This window comes from Haliaeetus albicilla, chromosome 4, assembly GCF_947461875.1.
Source record: "Haliaeetus albicilla chromosome 4, bHalAlb1.1, whole genome shotgun sequence".
Taxonomy (NCBI): Eukaryota; Metazoa; Chordata; class Aves; order Accipitriformes; family Accipitridae; genus Haliaeetus; species Haliaeetus albicilla.
Window position 1 is genome coordinate 19,047,327 of NC_091486.1, and position 21,625 is coordinate 19,068,951.

General features: G+C 53.6%; 1 protein-coding gene across 4 annotated transcripts in view; it reads left to right on the plus strand.

Annotated features, from left to right (window-relative positions):
* Positions 1-181: 181 nt before the first annotated feature.
* SLC4A3 (solute carrier family 4 member 3) overlaps positions 182-21,625 on the plus strand; it is a 33,845-nt gene continuing 12,401 nt past the window's right edge. Inside the window, exons 1-11 of one of the 4 annotated variants that reach the window (XM_069781214.1) lie at positions 182-267; positions 5,543-5,683; positions 6,903-7,059; positions 10,596-10,930; positions 11,380-11,522; positions 12,106-12,317; positions 18,255-18,406; positions 19,046-19,226; positions 19,766-19,901; positions 20,005-20,179; positions 20,587-20,683. In XM_069781214.1, coding sequence (XP_069637315.1) covers positions 5,630-5,683; positions 6,903-7,059; positions 10,596-10,930; positions 11,380-11,522; positions 12,106-12,317; positions 18,255-18,406; positions 19,046-19,226; positions 19,766-19,901; positions 20,005-20,179; positions 20,587-20,683 — 1,642 coding nt within the window. In that variant the 5' untranslated portion in view covers positions 182-267; positions 5,543-5,629. Of the gene's footprint in view, positions 268-5,542; positions 5,684-6,902; positions 7,060-10,595; positions 10,931-11,235; positions 11,523-11,826; positions 11,886-12,105; positions 12,318-12,400; positions 13,475-18,254; positions 18,407-19,045; positions 19,227-19,765; positions 19,902-20,004; positions 20,180-20,586; positions 20,684-21,625 lie in introns of those variants that run through there. The other 3 variants (XM_069781213.1, XM_069781211.1, XM_069781212.1) reach the window with 3 other exon arrangements.

The window sequence follows — 21,625 nt, forward strand, 5'->3', positions numbered from 1 at the left end:
CCCCGCGCCGCCGGGGGAGCGCCCCGCGCCGCCGCCCCGCAGCCCCACCGGTAAGCGGGGGCGGCCCGGGAGGGGCGGCGGGCCCGCGCCGCGCCGCGCCCTGCACAGGGCCGGCGGGAGGCCGGGCCCGCAGCGCCGCCCGCCGCTGGCGCGACGCGACGCGGCACGGCACGGCACGGCACGGCACGGCACGTGTCGGGCGGAGCGCGGTGGCGGGGCCGGGGCGCGGCGCGGCGGCGGGCGGCTCTCCTTCTCCGGCGGTGCGAGGTACGGGCCGGGCGGGGGGGCGGTGGTGGGTCCCGGCGCTTGCCTCCTCCGCTGCCCCGGCTGCAGCAGCCCGCGGACACGCGTGGCGGGCGCCGGTACCCCGTAGAGCCCGGGCAGCCCGCCTAGCCGCCCTCCCCCGGGCCGCCGTGTGCGGGGCGCGGCGTGCGCAGGGCGCTCCGGTGCTGCGCGGTGCAGGGCGCTGCGTGGTGCATGGCACGGCATGGTGCGTGGTGCATGGCACGGCATGGTGCATGCAGGGCGGTGCATGGCACGGGGCACGGGGCACGGCACGGCACGGCACGGCACGCAGCACGGTGCCGGGCACGGCGCAGTGCCCGGTGCTGGATGCTGCACGGCGTGGTGCGGTCCCGCGCACCGCACCGCACCGTACCGCACCGCACCGCACCGTAGGGGTTGCACGGCGCGGCACGGTAACGTGGTGCAGCGCATCCCCTGTGCCCGCCTGCGTCCCTTCGCTCCCCCGGCTGTACGTGTGTCTGTCTGTCAGAGCCGTCTGTACGTCCAGTGGAGGGGTGTCTCCTTGTCACTGTCTGGTGCTGGTACTTCGTCCTGGAGTGGGTTTTGTTCCCGTGTGTCCGCGTATGTGTCCGTGTCTGTCGGCCGTGGGAGCTCCGTCCCATCCGGTACCTCCGTGGGGGGCCTGGGAAGGGAGAGTCGGGGAACGGAGCAGGTGCTTCAGAAGTGAATGACTACGGTGGTTTATCCAGGCTAGTTCAACAGGGTGTCGGATTCATTGACATATTTAAGCCTTACCAAATACTTCTGTCTTCTTAGTTTCAGCGTAGCCATGTGGCAGAGATCCACAGGTTAAGCCCTTCATGCCTGAAAACTTTGTGTGTTTACTGTCTTGTGTGTTGCCTTTTCATTCTGGTGTGTGTCCCCCTTCCTCCACCGTGGCAGGGCAGGAGTAGGGGCCGCGCAGCCCGCTCCTGTTTCATTCGACTCAGAGGCTGTGACTGTCGCAGCAGCATTCGAGTGCTTCGGTGTATGCAGCAGCACTCCTGCTCCTGTCCTACATGGACAGGCTCATCAGTATGTCTTCCCGGGAAAATCTTCCCAGGCTTCTAATCCTTCTCCTTTTCGAGCTCTTCCCATCTGTGTCTATCAGCCAGAGTCTCTTCTCCTCTATCCCCAAACCAGCTTTGCCCCTCTGGCTTTATCCCTATCTTAACATCCACTCCTTGTCTAGACACTCCACGGCTAAATTATTCTCAGCCCGATGGCCAGGGGATTAGGGAAGAGCTGAGGAGATGGATGCGGGGCCTGATGGCTGTCTCCATGCAGCCCCTTGCCCACGGAGCTGGGGCAGCCTGCTGTAGCCCTCCCGGCTCATCTTTATTGCAAAGGGGCAGTGTGAACTGCTCGCCTCTGCCCCTCGAAGGCGTGCCAGATGCGTTTTTCTCAGCAAAGCAGGAAAGCTCCTGCACTGGCACTGTGAAGCAGCCTTTGGGGGTTGGGGGAAGCCCTGTTAGCAACATGTGGGAGATGCCATAGCTGCCAGCATCGCAGGAGCACGCCTGCTCGCTTTCCTTCAGCATTTATTTAGCCTGGGCAGTCGGTACAAGGTACGGTGATTTGGGTGAGCCAGTTCTGTTTACTCATGCGCTTGCGGAGGGAGCAGGGAGGTGTGAGTGCGCACAGGTCGGCAGGCTGTGGATTTTTCTGGCCTCCCTTTGAATCTGGCCTGCTGGCATGATGCTTCTATTACTGAAAATTACTTCTAGTGGGAATGCTGAATCACGTACTCCCGACAACCAGAAGGTACAGTAGGATGAAGGTATCATTCATTCAGTTTTCTATACTGGGCTTTTTTTTCTTTTCTTTCCCCTTTTGTCTTGTGTTCTTCTTATGGCAGCCCAGGCAGTGATGCCAGCAGCCTGGGCACTTCAATCTGATGCTCATTAGCAGAATTCTCCCTGATACTCATTTTAAGTTTCTCTTTTAAATTTTAACCCATTTCTAAGGCCCTTTGTGCAGAGCCGCTTGAAAAAAAAAAATCTTTAATCGTGTTTTACACCCTTGAGATCTTTCCAGACTGCTGGCTTGTCCCCTCCCCATCTTAGTCATCCCATATTGCGCTAGACAAATTTAGCTCCTAACCTTTCCTTATAAATCAATCCCTCTGGCCTAGTGGCAATTTTTTGTTACTTTTGTCCGAACTCCGTCTGTTGTGGGTACTAGAAAAGCCAGGCCAGATCCAAGTAGGTGTCCATCCAGCCTTTCTCCCAGAGGTTGCACAGACTGAGGGGTAAGTGGCCTCTAGTGGCCAGCCTTCAATTAACGCACCGAAAAGGCGCACCAGCGCTCCCAGGCCACTAGCTCTCCCTTCTCGAGAAGGCAGGAGAGCTGGTAGGGTTAGGTTCGGAGAACGTACCTCCCATCCTCGCTACTTTCTTGGCCCCAAAGCGGCAGACCCCTCCAGCAGCTCTGCCCCCAAGCCCCGCCAGCTCGCAGAGCATCGCATCCCGCTTTCACAGGGTGATGAGCAGGGGTTGATGGAAACCCTGTGGGCACCTCTCAATCCCTCTGAAATTTCAAAGCACGTCCCAAGGGCTTTCTTACTTTACTGCTAGTACAACTGTCTTGCTTTTAGCTGTTCAGCAGTGTCGTTAGAGTGACATATTTTCAGCATATTTCAGAATACGCTGCTTCAGTGGGTAAAGAAAGACTAAGTGCAGGATTTTCCTTCTCTTTTAACTTTGTTTAGGCAGTCAGGCTGTAGTTTTAGACTCAGTGTAACATCTTGCAGAGCTGGAGCCAGCAGAGTTCGTTTCATCCAGCAGTTCTCCTGGCCGTGGGTTTCCTGCCGCCCGGAGCACGAATGCCCTTGCGAGCCTCTGCCCAGCTCCAGACAAACCTGAGCTTGACCTGGAACAAAGCACATTGTTTCACAGCATTGCTGATAGTTTTGCAGTTTCCTTCGGAGGCCCCACAAGGCACATTAGTGGCACAGAGGTGGAGCTGAGCATTGGCTTTTTTTTTTTTTTGTGAAATTACCTTTACCATTTTGCTAGTTTTCAGGGATTCTGCCACTACAGGAGCTGCTGTCCAAAGACCCGTTGTCATTTTATTCACTGAAGTAGTAGTGCTTGCAACACATTTTTGCTAGCAGTGTGTATCTGTGGATGTTCTATTCCTTACAAATACCCAATCCTTTCTTTAACAGTCATGTTGCTGTGGCCCTGCAGGACTGCAGAGCCAGGTTCCCCTCCTCACTCTTCCCGCTGGAATAAAGCATTCCCTGCCTTCAGTTTCAAATGTACTGCAGTTTGCTTTCATGGAATGATACTCATGATATAACTCTTCTTGAGTTAAACGCGAAAGGAAATAAAAGCCGTGTATTACCCTGTTCTCTACCAAGTCTCCTACTAAAAAGCAGCTCAGTCTCTGCTTACAGATTATTTCCAGACCTTTCTCCTTTTTTCTGCTTTCTCTCTTAGAACTGTTTTGCTTTATCTTTCCTGGAAAACAGGGTGTCAAGTTGTAGATCTTAAGCTGTAATCTGCAGAGTGGAGTGGGTATTTTCATTCTTTTCTATCCTGTTTGTTATGGCCTGGACTTTGCATTTGCTTATTAGATGTCTGTCTTGGCAGCATATTTCTCTTGAGCTGTTCAGATTTCATCGAGGGATTCAATTACTGAAGAGTCCAATGAGGTGTGTTTGAGGAGTTTCTTCCATTAAGTTTTGCCTTGTTCCTGATAATTAGAAGGGTGGACCAAGGAAGCATGCTTCATCAGTGGTCAGATTAGCTCCTCAAAAACTTGCCTTATGGAAGGCCTTGGGATTTTTTTGGTTTGAATAAGCTAATTTTTTGGTTTGAATAAGCCCTTCAGGTAGGCAGGGTAAGGAGAGACTGGAGTAGTGCTTTTTGGAGATCTTCAAAGATAGAAAGGATGATGAAGTGGCCGTACTGGTGTCACCTTTAGACCATCTGTTTTAGTGGCCTGTCTTGAGCAGTGGCCCATACTAAGTACTTCAGATGAGATAGTAAGAAACCCCTCAGCAGATCACCAGGGTGGAACCTATAATACTCCTTCCAAAGCTTTCATAGCTGGAGAATAGCTTGTTCTGAAAGGTGGGCTTAACTTCTTGTAATTTTCTTTGTCACAAATATGACAACTTGTTACCTGGAGAGATGGCCAAGCTATCCTCTGACTTTGCAGTTTTTTCCTCCTCCATGATATCACTGAAAAAAATGTTTTATTTTGCCAGTTTTGAATTAATTTGTATTCTACCCTTGTAGTTTTAACGAATGTCCCTTTTCTTGTGCTGTGAGATGAGAACACTTCGCTTATCCGTGTCCAAAGCACTGTGCATGTGCATGTGCTTACACCTTCTCTCCTTCTCTGTATGAGTTCAGATGAGTATTTGGAGGTCAGCATCTTCCCGGTGCCAGTCTCTGCGCCATCTCCAGTTCTTCCTGGGGTGCAGTCCATGCTGAGATCAGCCTGCGCTGTTGCTGTAGATGATATGACTACAGCTGTTTCTGTGTTAGTCTCCATCCCACTCCTTGTCAACCGTGGCACCTCATTGCCTTCTTCACTTGCAGTCGCGTATTGAGCAGAGTGCTCCCTCGGGCTGCCCGCAGGGTCTTCTGCATCCCTCAGCCGTGCCGGTGCAGACAGGGCACAGTTCTGCAGTCTGAAGGTTGGCCCCTTTCCCTGTAATGTGTTGTTTTGTGTTTGGTGTTTGAATGCTGAACTGTTTGTCCTTGTGCCGTCTCTCTGAGCTGCACAGATCTCTCTGAGGTTCCTTCTGGCCATTTTGGGATCTGCCCAATTAAAGCTAGGTGGCGGCGGACCACTCTGCTGCCTGCTCCTGGCATGCCTTCCCAGCACCCGATCTCTCCAGCTTTATCCTGCCCCGGCGGTCAGTCGCGCCCCAGCTTTGCACAGATGTGCTGGTGGAGAGGTGGCTGAGCAGGAAGGCTTTCCTTCTCTCGCACAGCCCGTGCAGGAGCTATGCGTAGCTGCTCTCTCGGTCGGTCCCTGCACCCTCCACGCAGCAGGTCTTTCGGAGGAGGACAGGGTCCCACCTGCCCTTGAATGGTGGGAGCCGGTGCACAAAGCAGCGCAGGCTGGGCCGTCCTCGCCCCCTCGCTGCAGTGTGCCAGGGGACAGGCCTGTCCTAGTGATGCCGGGGACGTTCCCCAAGGGCCGGTGAGGTGACCTCTCTGGGTTAGGAGCCAGGGGGGTTGAGGGCAGTGGCCAGCAGTCTCCCACGACATTCCCTTGTCCTGCCCTCTCTCCACAGGTTATGCCACTCTCCAGGTTTGCTGGGTGCCTGCCGGTGAAAGAGAAGGGTTGATATTTTGCCCAGGCCCTTAGGTCCTGAACCAAAATGGCAGCTGGAGAGTCCCCTCCCGTAGGAGATGTCTTCATCGACCTGCAGCAGGTGAGGTGGGAATCCAGCAGCAGCGGGGCTGTCTCTTCCCCGGGGACTGTGCTCCTGCCGGGCTGAGTGCGGGACCCGCGTCCTGGCAGCCTGCTGCAGTAGGAGACACAGCCTCCGTTCACTAGGGACAGGTCTGTGCAAAGGGTGCCCCAAGGCTGCCCACGAGCCCACATCCACTCTCCGTGCAGACAGCAAGCTGTGGTCCAGAAAAGGCCAGAGGTTGCTCTGTGGGGTCCCTGTGCCTTCACGTGCCGTTGGGTGGGGTAGGCAAGCACAGGAGGAGCTGGGCAGCTTGCAATTAGACTCTCCCCATTTAGACTGGGCTTGGGACACCCATGCTAAGGTGAGAGGAGAAGCGGTCTCACCCACAGATACAAAGCCGTTCCCAGGGCACGGCTGGGAACAGCCGGGGGATGCGAGGAGAGGCACAACTCGGCTAAAGGCGCCTTGCTCCCTCTTTCCGCCCAGCACAGACAGATTTGTCACAGTTGGGCCTCCTCCTGTTTCCATGGAAACACGGGAGTCCACAACAGCTCCGCACTGGCATTTCGGCTATATTGACGGAAAATTTTACCAGCTGCAGCTGCTCGGGCGGCAGAAAGGACAGGAGTCACCTGGTGATGCTCTTCTCGGAGCGTCTCCACCAGCAAAAGGCAGAGAAGCACCCATAGCCTGAGACGGGAGGAAAATGGGCAGAAAAGCCTGAAGAAAGCATGCCAAGAGGAACAGGAGGCCCCTAGGAGTGCGGAGGGGAGGTGGGAAGGCACAGGGTGGTCACTGACCCAAGGGCAGGTCACCAGAGCAGGGATGCTGTTTCCCAGGGGGAAATACAGAGGAGGTCTAAGAAAGGGAGGGATGGCAGACTGGGCAAAGGAAGGGCCAGAGGGCAGCAGTTAGATGTGAGGAGAGAGAAATTCCAGCTAAACAAAAGCTATGTATCTCCTCTAGCAGGAAAGACAGGCACTGACATAGTCCCTTGATGCCTGCCACTCATGGGAGATGTAGAGGACTGCTAAGGTATCTCTGCAGAGTGTGGTTTGGAGGCTTGCTGATCTGTTCTGGCTCTTGGTTTTGTGCCTCTAAGTGAGAAACTATGCCTAGCCCTGTTGTGTGGAGCCTGCTGCTCCTCAGCAAGCCCAGCACCGTTTGCAGGGCAGGAAGATCCAGAGGGCTGTAGAGGTCTGCAGTGTTTGATTCTTGTCTGGCGATTTCTGTGCAGGGCAGAGATCGCGCAGAGAAAGCCTCTCCTGGTGCCGAGGACGATGAGGACTTGGATAAGACTTTGTCAATCGAGAGATTTGGGGACCTGATAAGCAAGTCAGCATCAAGCAATCTGGAGAAGCAAAGACGCAGCTACAGTGAGAGAGATTTTGAATGTATGTAGGTTTGAACCGTTGTACCCACTTTCACCCTCGCCGCCAACCCTCACTCAGCCCCATGTGCTCTGCAGCCTTGTGCCAGGACCCTGCAGATTGTGTTAGCCTGCTATTCACTTCCTCCCTTCAGAGCGTTCCCAAAGTGCTACGTACACCCAGTTTAGCAGCAAAGCCCATGGCCTCTTCCCAGTCTGTTACCTGTTTTCCGTGTCCCCACACTACTGCCCAGCCCATGCAGCAGCATAGCTCAGCCCAGGGTGTTCGCTCACCTCCTCACCCAGCATCGGGGACCTCTGCAGCCACTTCCCCCATGTTGAAATTTCCACTTTGAAAGTATTTTTCTTCCATATGGCTGCAAAGAAACATCCAAATATGGACAGAAGCCAGGCTGTCCTCCCCAGTTTGAAAGCAGATGGCTCCAGTCAGACATGCCTGTGTATTTCTAAATAGCAACCACGAAACTATCAGGCCTATCTGCTCAAAGGACTGCAAAATAAAAATGGGGTGTGAATTTAAAATGCTGTAGCTATATCACCTGAACTCCTCTGATCAGCATATTTATTCCTCTAATTGCCCTTCCATGATGAAGGCAACCAGTCTGCCCAAACTCACTTTGGCTGTAAAATAAGAGCGTGCCCACAAGAGTGGCCATAAACTATTGCCTGGAGTAGGTGGGTCGCATTAGCTTGTAGTAACAACAGCGAAGGGCAGGAAGAAGAGGCCCCCACCCAGCAGCCTGCTTGTGTGGCAGACAAGTAGCAATGGCTGGGAGAGTTTCCCACTCTCTGGTTCTCCATGGTCAGATACTGCTTATTTTCCAGTTTTGCTTTGATGGGATACAACCTCAGGAACATTATGTTCCAAGTACATCACCAGACTGTTTTCTGCTTGGCCACTCATTTCCAATGGCTGTTGTAAAAGTTGGCTGGTAAAAGTCTATTATTGTAGTGCGCCCCAGCTGCTACTTTCTGCTTGTGTCATTTCTCTACAGAGGCTCCATGCAAATAACACTTTCCACCTGAGCACACAGTCACTCGCGCACATGGCTGCAAGGTGCTAATAGCTTTGCTGTGGATTGAATACCTGTCCTGTGCCCGTAGGACTTACCTGCTCAGAAGCTCTGCCTGTGTGCACAGGTGTGCGGGTTGGCTTGGAGGACATGGATAATCTGCTTGAGCATGCATGGCAGAAGCTTCTTTGAAAATTTGACTAGAGATTTGTACTGTTCGGGGTTTTTTTCTTCTTGATAGGAGAGTCCTTCTTTCTTTGTCAGAATCAAGCTTGTTTTCCTCTGACCTCCTTATGTATCCCTGTTATCTAGGACTACATCAACCCTGGTTATCAGAAGTTCTATGCAGTTTGTATTCATAAAGCTGGAAGATCTGGTTAGGTCATTAGACTTTGAAAGATAACATACCAGCCCATGGATGTGAATGCTCTCTGGGTTTAGAAAAGTTTCCTGCCCTATTCAAAGCCAGAAATTCCTAATATGTAGGCTCTTCCTTCTGGGGTCCCTATGCAAATTACTTTTTCATATCTCTTGCATCAAGTTCACTGAGAAGTGTAATCAAACATCTAGGATGCTGGTTTGGCAATAGCTTTCCATACAGGCAGGCAGTGCAAGGAAGGGAGCAGGGAAGGAGGGCAGGGGCTGGACACACAGGATTTGCAGGAGGACAGGGAGGAAGAAGAGGGAGGCATGAAGACTTTTGTGTTTGGGAGAGATATGTTTTTCCCACCTCCAGGCCACCTCTGTGGAGTTGTGATCAGTTGACACGAGGAGGGCTGAGTGCAGGGGTGAAGAGCAGTGCTCCCCTCTTCTGTGCCAGATCAGTTACTTACCATCACTGCCCTTTCCTGCAGCCCAAGGCTTCAGTTTCCTTCTGATCCAAAATGTAAATGTTTCTGTCTTGGGTTGATGTGAACGAGCCAGGAGGGAAAGATGGGCTGTGTCCTCACCAGCAGCTTTGTGCTGTAGAAGGAGTAACGTGTGTATGGTTGGGGCCTTCCTTGCTTCTTCTTACATTAGAAATTCATGCCTGACCTATCTGTGGCATGCAGAGCAGTCCTACAGGAGTGCAGCAGTGGGACAGGAGGGTCTTTCTGCCAAAACCTGTGAGTGGAATAGGGTACATCTAGTCAAGTCAAAGAAAAGAACACTTTGGAGGAAAAGGTGCCCAAACTCTTCCCGATTTGCAGATATCTGACCATTTCCAATCTGCTCTAATCTTGCCACAAGCCTCTCCTGCTGAACCGGGGGGTGTGTGAAATATCCCTGCTGTTCCCAAGAGGGGAAACAAGGGAGAAAAGACTTGAGAAACCAAAGGAAAGGAAACATGACAGCAGAACAATGAACCTGCCTGGCTCTCCCAGGGAGAAGGTTACAGCTTCCATTGAAAATGTCCTTTGAAGGTAGTTTTCACTATAAACAGATTTTGCTGCCATGTCACAGGAAAGCTGGGAAGGAACCAAGTCAAAACAGACTGGAAACAATTCCTCAGGAAGGGCTGCTGAGCAAAGCCCCCTTGCGAAGTGGCTGGTGCCCCCGTGATTTCAGCTGCTCCGGGTGCAGCCCCAGGATCTGTGCATCCTGCAGACTGTCTATGGAAGGCTTTGTGCCTGCAGATAGACCTGGCAGAAATGGCTTTCCTCTCTCTCGCAGGGAGATGCTGAACTTACCCCGTTCCCTGCCTAGTGCATTATCATTGTTTTTGAGTGAAGGCTCAGAAATGCCATTAATTTCTTCTCACTCTGTAATTCCCACGACACCCGGGTCAAGCCTGTATGAATTTCTCTTTGTAGATTAGTTTAAAGAAAAGTCCTTCTGCCCTGTTTTTTACCCTGGTTTTTAAAAGACAGCCTCCTAATTGAACCTGCATTTTAGAGGCTGGTAGACGCAAGCCCTCACAGTACCTGGGATGTGGACTTAGATTGCATCTGCACTAAAAGGCTTGGTCTGTGGTTTCTGTGGGTATGCAGGAAGGACTTTTTGTCAAAGCCTGGGGGATAAATAAGGTACGTCTATTTAACTCAAAGTATGCAGGAAAGAAGATCATAGAATCATTTAGGTTGGAAAAGACCTTTAAGATGATCAAGTCCAACCGTAAACCTGACGCTAAGTCCACCATTAAGCTGTGTCTCTAGAACTTTTGTAAAGGGCCCAAATCATGCTTGTTTGAGAATGTGAGGAATGTTTCCCCATGTTTAGGAAGGGGATGGTGCCTCTGGCAGGTCACCACAGCTCTGCGTAGCCATGCAAATGGCTTTTGGCAACACTGGGAGAGGAGTCCTGCCTTCCTCAGGGCAGTGGAGCTGCGTTGGGGTGGTTTGGCACTGCATGAGGGCTGCCTCCCCAGCCACCCCAGGCTGGACACAGCCTGCCGCATCACTGAAAGAGCTTTGCTATGTCCCTGCGGGCTGGTGGCTCTCCTTGCCCTTCCTGGCCCTTGATCTCCAGACCATGCTGTTTCCTGGAGGGGCGCCTGGCAGGTTCCTCCCAGCCTCTTCCTGCCCCTGACTCTCTTTTTCTCTCTCAGTCCACCGCCAAACCTCGCACCACATCCATCATCCCCTTTCCACTCACCTCCCTTCTGCCTTCAAGTTCCAAAAGAGGCCACCCCGTGCCAGTAGGAGGAAAAAAAGGAGGAGGAAAAAGAAGAAAACCTCGGTACCCCCCTCGGAGGTCACCCCCACCATCCAGGAAGAGGACGAGGAGGGGGGAGAAGAGGAGGAAGAAGAGGAAGAAGAAGAAGAGGAAGAAGGAGAATCTGAGGCAGAGGAGGCCCAGGAGAAAGAGATCTCTGCAGAGTCTGAGGGTGAAGCTCGTGGGAAGGACACGTCCCCTAAGCTGGAGCCCCCACGCAAACCAAAGGCAAGGCTAGGGCATCCCTACCTGGATGGGGCTCGGAGGCTGGGGGGAGGTGGAGGGAGGTTCAGTGCTGGGAGGGTGCCAGGGTGCATGGTCAAGGGAGTGTGCTGCTCAGGGGAAAAGGTTGTAGGAAGAGTGGTTTTGTCCCTGCCTAGCAGAGATGGGCACTAGAGGACAGTGATAGATAAACCATTGCTTGGGGTCAATGCTGGGGAGGGTGTGCATGACCATTTTGGGGGTGTAAGACCCACGGGGGAAGATCAATGTGTCTGTTCTTAGGGTGTATAGGATATGGGGGGGCTCAATATAGCCAGTCCCAGGATATGGGGCATGTGGGGGAAGTTGGTGTGGCCCATTCTAGGAGATGTGGACATGGGGAGGATCTGCGTGCCAGGGACTGGGGCAAAGGCTGCCTGCCCCGGCTCTTGCTGTCAGGACTGTCATCTCTGCAGTTCACCATCGGCAGTGATGAGGAGGAGTCCAGCAGTGCTCTGGCCCCCGCGCAGTTCCACGTGGAGGAGGAGTGTGGCATCCTGTCCCCTGTGCCACGCTTCGCCGACCTGCTGCAGGACAAGGGCCCTGCCTCCCTCCGCAGGTAGGCGAGCGGTGCCAAGCTGCCTGCCGCTCTCCCTGGCTCGGGATCGCCGCACAGACCTTGTCCCCAGGGGCAGCGGCTCTGCCCAACCTGAACTTGACTGCTGAGCCAGAGGGGACAAGGGGCCCAGAGGGAGAGCGGCTGTGAGCAACACGGCTGCTCTCCAGTGGGACAGTTGCTCCCTGGGACTCCTGCAACCTCCTTGGGTCTGTGGGATCCCCAGTGTGTGGGTTTGGGGGCACTGGGCTGCACACCTGGAGTACTCTTCCTCCCAGCTAACTTGCGCTGTCGTGCTGACCTACAGGCTGGGAAGCCCCAGGAGGCTTGGCCGAGTCAGGGGACCGTGAGGCCATTGACTCAGAGGTGGGTCCCCAACACTGACCACAGGCTGATCCCACTCTGTGGTGGGGGAGAGGAGGAGCAGAAGGGGCAACCTTTAGGTTTGGGGATAGGTGACTCCTGGCTCTGCTCCTTCTCAGGGACTTAATGGTCAGGGCTGGGCCGAGGGACCTCAGCCCCTGAGGGGCCAGTGCCCATCCTCATTCACTCCATTTGCTACCATCAGTCTCTTTGGTTCCTACAGCCTCCCCGCACCTCGGGAACGTCTGTCTCGTGGGTGGGAGAAGCGCAAGCCCTGGGGCCAGGTGGTGAGCGGACAGCGGGTTACCTATGACTTGAAGGAGAGGATGTGCATCGGCAGCATGACCACGCTGGAGAGCGCGGCGTACCAGCGCGTCCCCACGGACGAGGCTGAAGCCCAGATGCTGGCGTCCGCTGACTTGGATGGCATGAAAAGTGAGGCTTTGCGACACTACCTACTTACTAGTGCGCGTGTCCCTTGCTTCTCCCTGCTTTCCTCTCTTCCCTAGCAGCTCCAGGCATGGTCTTCAGCCTGCCGCAGGACCTGGTCCTCACCTCCCTGTCCCCCAGCCCCTGCTATTCCAGCCCTGGCTCCTCTCTGTCAGCTTTGCAATGTCCACAGCGCCGGCCCCCATGTTTCCAGCACCTCTACTCACACCCGCTCCACGTACGCTTGCTCTTCCACCCGCCCCACTGCCCTCTCTGGTTCAGGGCTTCCTGCATTGCTCTGAGACCCAGCTCTCTCCTTTCCTGACACACTTTCCCAGCGATCAGCCCTCTGTGCGGCACGCCAGCTCTGGCATTGCAGAAAACCTGAGGTGAGGAGCCTCCCCTCTTCTCTGCTCTCCTGGTGGAGAGGCAGCTGCCCCCTCCAGAGCGCCTCGGAGGGGGACTGCCCCTGTGTGCGGCGTGAGGGCAGACAGAAGAGACGTCATGGAAATGCACGCTCTGGGCCCGAGGACATGGAGAATTCAATAGGTTGCTCTGCAGGCTGGAGAGGGAGGGAGACACCAGAGGGGAGCGAGGGAGAGAAGCGGTGCTGCACGCACAGCCTGGCTGTCCCTGGGCCGCGGGCGCTGCGTCCCCGGGCATCTGGCACGAGACCCCATGGCAGAGCGAGGACCCTGCTTCTGAGGAGCTGGTGGGGCAGCCCCCCACGAAAACAACCCTGGGTGGAGCCAGCCTTCCCAGGACCTCATCAGTCCCAGGGGCTGCTGCAGCCGGCACCTTCATGCCCCGTGAGGAGGGGAGCGAGTCAACGGGGCTGGCCCCAGGGTTTCGGTGAAGCCCCCCCAGGGGGGTAGCTTGCTTTCCACACATCAGTCTGGCTACCCCAGCCCCTCCTCTGAAGGCGAGTGGCTCATGGCACCTGACCCCTGACCTTCACAAGGACAAAATGACAACCCTTCGAGAGACAGCGGAGGCAGCGAAGGAATCGGAAGGGGGCAGCAGCCCGGAGGTAGCAATAAGCACCTGTATTCGCAACTCGCTCAGCTATGAAGACTTTGATGAATTTGCCTTCAATTTTGAAGACTATGATTTATGGGAGGCCATCAGAAACCATCTGGGCTACCCAGGCGGGGAGCCCACCTGTAAGTACCGGAGCAGTGACCCCACAGTTGCAGCTGTAGATCAGAGCCCCCAGCTAAAGTGCGTATCCCCCCACCCTGTGTTTGCTGTCTGCCACCCTCTCTGTGTCAGGTTGGTCTCCTGGTTTAGAGGAGGTACGGTGTGCCCCACCGTGTGCCTGGGGACACTGGAGGAGCTTCCTGGTGTCTGTGTCCGTCTGAGGTCTTTGTACAGATCTGTGTTGTAGTGCTGAGGTGCTTCCCTGTATGTGTCTCGCTCGAGCAGCTCCGGAGGCAGCTGCATCTTGCTGTTTGCGCTTATCAGGATGTGGCCCGTGCCGTGGCCAGAGAAAAAGCAGCTGCTCTGAGGTGTGTATAAGGACAGAGACATTTCCCCTTCCATCTGTGGCACAAGGTGACAGTGTGCTGCTGCTCTGTTTGCTGGAATTTGAGCCGAGCTGCGGATCCAACAGCAGAGGTGGGTATCAGGTTCTTGGCTCTGCACCATAGCCTAATGCCCAGAGGAGAAAATAACCTAGTCCCTGTGTCTGCAGGCTGGAGTGTGGCTGTGATAGTAGTTAATGGCAGGCTGGCTGGGATGCCTGAAAGTGGGAAGAGAGGAAGGAAGCAAGAGTGGGAAAAGCAGGGAAGGAGAGAATAGGAATGCCGAGAGCGAAGAACACCTTTCTGTTCTGCACATCTGTTTCTGTACCTGTGTATCCCTTGCGGAGAGCTGGATCTCTGAGCCGTCCTGGGAATTGTGCAGAAACCGGAGCCTCGCTCCCACCTCACGCAGGTGGCTCTTCCTTGGCAGATGGTGGTAACTCACAGTTAAAAGGTGGCTTTGTGTGTTACCTTGGGAGTGACACTGTTCATAGCTGTAGCACTGTGGTGGTTGCCCTCATCCAGATCATGTGTTAATTTTTCAAGGGATTTTAGGAGTGCACACAGGAGGGTGATGTGGTCCCAGAACTAGCCCGCTTGCTGGCTTTGCATGCAGGAGTGGGGAGGCAGAGTGCTTGCAACAGGGACTCAGGATGCCTTGGTTCAGCTGACGCTGCCATAGCCTCTGTGCGATCTCAGGCAAAACACTTAACTTCCTCTGCCTCCCAGTCCCAGCATCGTGTTCTCTTTCTCAGCTGGCCTATCTTTACAAGCCTTCAGGGAAGAAATGTCTGCCTATGTGCTTCTGTAGGGACCAGCAAGAGGGGGTTTGCTTCTGGCTGGGTCTGCTACTTGTTACTGTAAATTGGTAGACAGTATAATAACAGCAAAGTTTGAAATAGAATCCTGGAGCAAACTGGCTCCATCAGCTGTCTTGAGCTGAGCAAACCATACATTAAAAGTGTGAGAAATTGCCCCAGGTTCACCCGGGAAAGGATGGCTATTCTTGGGAAGGTAGAAGGGGCAGATTGCTTCTGCAAGGTGTGATATCCGTCACTTATAAAGTGGGGAAGTTTGACTTGCTAGCAGTTAACTCATTCATTGATTGCTACAGCTAATACTGCAGGTGCTTGAAATAGGATGTGCTGTACAGTCAACTCTTAATTATTCTGCACAATGAATCCACACTGTGGATTAATCCTGCAGAGAGATACGGCGGAGGCAGAGATGGCAGAATCAGTTCTGTGCAGAGCCAGCTCATGTCCAGCCAGTGCCACTTGCCCACCTATTTACTCCATGGCAGTACCTCTTCAGGACCCACTCAGATCCAGGAGGAATTTAATAGCTTTTGAGCAGAGTAGAGTCCTTGTTGGACCCGAGCTGGTCTCCTTGCACTGCTTTTAGTGTTCAGAGCATGGGGAGTGCTGTGCAGGGACACCTGGATGGCAGCAGGGATGAGCTGGGGTCCACCTGTCCCTATCACATTGAACTCAGCACCAGCCAGGAGAGACTTGGGGTCTGCGCAGGGCAGGGCAGGGCAGTAGCTTTTTCCAGAAGCCAGCATAGGGTTGTGACTTGCTGTATGTTGATTAGCATTTTGTTTAGTCTAATTTTAAATATTCCAACAGATGGGGTTTCAATCTCTTTTTTCTTGCTGTAACTTAACCTCTGGGGTACATGGGAAGTGTGCCCCATCCCTGTAATGCCGGCCTAGCAAGTTGCTCTCTAGTACTGATACAAATACTCTGATGCCTCTTTCTGGACTTTGTGCTTGTGGATAGAGGTTAACAAAAGGAGGGAAGCAGGAGCTAACATGTGAAGGCAATTGCCCGCTGAGTTGGACTGCCTAGCACAGGCACTCTGGGGGAAGACTTTAACCAGTGCAAAGTCATATTTGTCATCTTCAGATTTAAGCTGGTGGAAGAGGAACTTGGTCATCCCAAGAAATCTGACTGTGGAAGCCAATACAGAAGGTCTTCTGGAGGAGGCTGTAGGATATGCTGTGTGGGAGGGTGACATCCCAGTTTGTTGTAGTGGAGCCACCATAGGAATCACTCTCTGTCCTCATACATTGTCACTGTCTCATGCTCTGCTCCTGGGGAGCACTGGAGAGAAGGTACAGCAAGAGCTGTCCTTGGCTGCTTCATCTCACCCTGGGGTGTTTGGCTTCAAGCAAGGAGGGCAGAGCTATGCCTTGGGCTCATCACCCTTTGGTCTCAGCCCAAGATCCTGTCCTGAGTAAGGACCCTGCACTTAGGTGCTCAGTTGAGCTTGACTTTCATTTGGGGAGGCACCAATCTGATGGGACACAGAAAGGCTCTCTGTAGAGCAGCCTGGAGCACCTCAGCTGGGCTCTGCATGGGACTCCCAAAGCGAGTGGCCTCTTCCTAAATTAAGCCCATGTGTCCACCCTGCTCCTATGAGTTGTCTCCCCCATCTGGCATCTCAGTGACCACAAGCACTGCCAGGGGAGAGCGGCAAAGTGGATTGCTCCTTCGTCTTCTGCAGGACTCTGGAGGTGTGCCTTCACCAGCTTGCTCTGAGCCTGCAGCACTCCGGCTCCTGTCCCTGTCAGTGAGTGTGGGAGTCACTGAAGATGCTGGCAGGAAACTTGGCTCCTTTAATTTTATCTGTCCTCCAGCCATTTGGTGGCTGAGACTGAACGCCTGTGTGTGCTTTCTAGGGCTGTTGCTGAAGAGCACTGCGTAGCAGGTTGCCATTGCCATGGGAGAGGATTGCCATGCTCTGGGTGAGCACTCTGTCTTGCTGGGCAGAGCATCCTCCAGCCCTGGTCTTCCAGGGACATAGTGAGAATCAGAAGCTGCAGGGATTGGAGCAAAGCTGCCATATACCAAGATCCTGTGCCTGGTGGACTGTTTGTTTTATGCATGAACCCACACTGAGTGCAATGAAGTGGCTGCCATGCACGCAGGAACTGAGAAATCCATGCAAAAGTCCAAGGAAGCCCCACATGTGCCTGGCTCTCAGAAACATTTGTAGTGGTGGGCAGTTATTGGCTCCTATCAACATTGCAGTGCAGTAAGTGAAGCAGGGAGGAGTCCAGCCATCAGTGGAACATGCATCAGCAGCGCAGCCAATGGGGAAAAATGCCCTGAGGCCCAGTATTGATTCATTTTATATTTAATTTAGCGACCCAGATTTTCAAGGAGCAACGCCATGGTATGCCTGGCTGGATGCTGGGTGTGTCTTTCCATGCCAGAGGTGCACAGATATTTTCCTGCAACATCAAAGAGACCGCTTGGCCTTCAAACCCAGTGCTTTTTGCTATGCCTCGTGCCCTGAGAGCTGCAGGTCTTGAAGCTAAGTGCAGAAAAGTACATGGAGACTGAACGTTCATCCCAGCCAACCGAGAGCTGCCCTCGGTCCCCCAAGGGAGAAGACCTTGGCTTTGCCTTACAAGCAGGGTCAGCAAGCCTTGATGGACCAAAGCTGAGCAAAACCCCTGACTCGGTGATCTACCTGGGGGAGCCTGCCCATCCCAGAGCTGGGCTGTGAGGCTTTCCCCATCCCCATGGATTGTCTGTGCTGAGGAGGATACACTTGCTGTCTCTAGGTAGCATCCAGGGAAGCTGCCCTCCATGGCAGGCTGTTGTCCAGGTGCTGTTTCTCTGGCATTGTGAAAGGGGCTGGCACGGTTGTGGCCAGGTTTTGGTGGGCGCTGGCTAGCCAACAGCACTGGTAGCTTGGTGGTGGGTCTTTATTGCAGCTTCAGCAGCCTCTCTGGAGGCTTCAGGAGGCTTTGATTCAGCCAGCCAAACTCTGTAACGCAGACCTTTCAGAGCGCATTACAGCAGCCCTGCGCATCATCTAGAAACACCGATAGCTGGAGTTAACTGCCGAGCCTCCATGCCAGCCCCGGTCTGCACTGTTATCCTACAGTCTCATCGCATAATTAAATAAAACTGTCATTGATATTTCCATGTGCCTCCCAGATCAGCAGCTAAATATTCTTCCCCTTCACTGCCCTTTATGCTTGCTGAGCACCAGGCCTTCCTCCAGTGGGAGAAATGAGCCCCAGCCAGGTGCCTGCCTGTGCTATCCAGGTACAGACAAGGCTTTAGGTTGCTTTTCGTTGAGGGGGGATGGGGAGGGTTCATGCACCACTTATTCAGGTACCTGAAATAAAAGCTTTTGCAATGGTGCTCCAGCGTGTGCACAGCCTGGGAGGAAGCCACCGCCTTGAAGGAATTAGCTCGCAGACGTCTGGAAGAGCTGAAAGTAGGCAGGTGAGGCAGGAAGGATCTTCAGAGGTCTGGAGGATGGTGGTAAGTGCTCCAGCTGCCAGGGCTTTGCTAGCGTAAGCTAATGAGAGAAGAGTGGGCTTGGATGTGTTTCCCTGCCAGATAGTGTGTTTCCACTAGACAAACTGGTGGTCTTTTTTCCTTTCCCATGTCTTCAGGCCACCGTTTTGAAGATAACCCTGGTGTGAGGAGGCATCTGATGAAAAAACCATCTCGGAGTCAGATCACCAGGACAAGCAAAAAATTAGCATCAACTCCATCTGTCAAGAAAAAGAAGAAGAAGAAGAAGTTGGATAGAAAGCCCCATGAGGTATCTATGTGCTGTCCTCCCTCACTTGTTCAGAAGCCATAAATCAGGACTAGAAACAGGCACTCTATAAAGTGATAAATGTGGTTTCAATATAATTAATTCTTTACATGACCTTGGGGGTGAAATTTCAAGCTCTTATCCATTATCATGAGGGTTGAAAATATACTTTTCTCAATAAAGGCAGAGATTTCTCTGAAATGACAAAGCGTTGACCTTAGGAAAGGCATTAAAGTCACAGAAATGGGAGTGCTGTTGTGGAAGTTGGCAGCACAGTAATGTCACCATCTCTGGTAAGTGTGGGCAATGTTGGGGGAAACCAAGAAGCAGGCAGAGGACAAAATTGTCACAGCTTTAGTAGAAAGGGATGCAGCACTGCATCATTCTCTCTCTCCTGCCCATGCCATCTGACCTGGAGCTTTCTGGTGCTTCATGTGCTGATGGAAGCTCCTGGCACGCTGCCAGTGATATTTGTCCTGGCTGCTTCTGTTCACTAAACCTCTGGTTAACTAAGGCAGGCTTGCTCAGGCAGCACTTTAGACCAAGCGGTACCTTGAGAACAAACCTGAGGCTTTCCACATATTGCTGATAAAGCTGTATGCATCAGGGGAAGTCTTATGTCCTTGGTCTAATTTGCACTAGGTGTTTGTGGAGCTGAATGAGCTGGTAGTGGATAAGAACCAGGAGATGCACTGGAGGGAGACAGCCCGCTGGATCAAATTTGAGGAGGATGTGGAGGAGGACACAGCAAGGTGGGGGAAACCCCATGTGGCTTCACTGTCCTTCCGCAGCCTGTTGGAGCTCAGGAAGACGATTGCCCATGGTGAGTCAGGAACTGCAGGGCAGAGTTTGTGTCTTGCTCTGGGAGAGGTTTTGCTGGACAGCTTCTGTTGTGGTTTAGCCCCTCGCTGGAGACACACCAACACCATCTATGTCCAGGCTCCACGTAGGGTCTGTGGAGACAGACCATCCTGCAGCCTGTTTGCCAGGGTTTGCATTAGCCCAAGGGTGCCTGTATTGGTTCCTTGCTCTGCCTTGCTGCTTTCAGGCACACGGCAACTGCAACACCCATCTGTGCCTGTGCCAGCAGGTCTTGGACCCATCTTTGGTGTGAAAAAGCAAGTTTGGTCAGAGTGGGAGACCAAAATGAGAGGGAGACACCAGAGCTACCAGTGCATCTTGGAGCTTCTGGGTTCTCTTGGGACAAGGGTTTACACAGTGGACATGGGACACCTGGACTTGGGGCATTTCTCAGCTGAGAGTGTCTGTACCCCAACCAAAGCCTGGCTCCTGGTGGGACAGCTATGTCCCCAGAGCATGTGTGTGACAGGGAGCGTTGCACACTTCCCCTCCTTCTGGCAGGTGCCGTCCTCCTTGACCTGGAGCAGACCACTCTGCCTGGCATTGCTCACCTCATGGTGGAGACCATGATCATCTCTGACCAGATCAGAGCAGAAGACCGAGCCAACGTGCTGCGCGCCCTGCTGCTGAAGCACAGGTGGGTGGCACGTGGCCGAGGGCTGCCAGGGCTCGGGGGTTATCTGCGAGCCCCAGGTGGCAAGGGAGGCGGGTCCCCTCATGGCCACCACTCTCCCCCTCAGCCACCCAAATGATGAGAAAGAGGGCTTCTTCCCGAGGAACCACTCCAGCTCCAGCATGAACTCCATCGTGGGGAACCACCACCACAACCACACCACTGACACTTGTGTGCCCCTCATGGGGGAAGAGCGCATTGAGATGGCCGACCCCAAGGCCAATGAGACTGACTGCAAGGAGGTGAGGGTGACATGGGGGGTTACTGCTTCTTTTTCCACACCCTGGGGACAACTGTTGGCTGGTGGCAGCCCTTGGCACCAACCTCTGGGCCCCTTCATGGGGGGCCTTGTACTTCCAAGGGCTGAGCTCCCCTGGATCACCTGGAGCACTGGAAATCAGGTCGCTGCATTATGATTTCAGGACCTAATTTTAGCCTCACACTGCATGCAACGTCTCCTTGAGTGTGCAATGGCAGCAACAGCCGTGGCGCTTGCAGGGTGGCCTTTGCTGTGAGGGTGCCTTGCCTGCGAAGCAGGGTGTCGGGCGTGCAGCTGAGGCAAGCCCGGCTGCAGATATGTCAGTGGCAAGGCTGTGTAGGGAGACCAAGGCATGGGGACTTCATCCTTGTTTGTATTCTTCCCTGGCAGAAAAACCCTCATCTCCATAACTCTGAGGGACACCGTAAATATCTGAAGCTGATGGAGAAGATCCCTGAAGACGCGGAGGCCACAGTGGTCCTTGTGGGTAAGAGGCAGCTTGTAGAGTCCCCCAGCGCCCAAAGAGACTAGTGCAGATCCTGGTCTGGCCTCAGCAGTCTGTGCCCTCTCTCCTGAGGTGTATTTGGTCATCTTGTACACGTTCCCAAAGTTCAACAGGGAAGGCAGCCTTTGTACGCTCTTTGGTGACGCTGCACATTTTGTTTGTGGTAAACATATGGGGTGCCAGGATAGTTCTTTTCCTAAATTACGGAAGAGGTTGATAGACACTGCTGCTGGGAGCTGGGGCCCAACTTGGAGGAGAAAGTCCTGCCAGGCTCACCAGAACATCCCATTTTGCAGCTCAGAAATGGGTAAGTGGTGCCCGAGGTTCTGATGGCCAGGCACTGACTGCTCTTGAGCCTCACGGTGTCCTCTGACCATCGCTGCCCTCTGTCTGGCCTCTTCACACCATGCCAGCAGCTGGGCCCTGCCCTGGCCAGTGTTGGTTGCTGCTTATGTGTGCCAGGGAGCTTTGATTTCATAGAAGCAGGGCCTGGCTGGTGGCAAGGTCTTGGGTATTGGCCATAGTGCTGCCAGGAGATAATTCTCTGTACAAGAGGGCTGTGAGCAGACAGGCTCAAGCATTGGTGGGCTTGGTGCCTTCTGACCACAATAGTAGTCCTCAGCACTTTGCTGGCATTAACATCTCGGCAAATGTAGCTATGCTACAAGCAAAGTAAATGTCATTGCCCATCCAGTAGATGAAAAGCTCAGGCAAAGAGGCTTGGCAGCTCAACCAAGCCGATACTTCACCACGATGAGGCCAAATCAGCTTCACAAACGCACTTTGAATACTCAGATAACTAAACACTGGCCATTTCTGAGGTAAGGCTATGTCTTGGGATTCGCTTGGACAAAGATGGCCCAGATTTGCCAGTCTAACACAGAACACAGCTCTTTGCTGGACGCAGATGGCAGAAGGATCAGT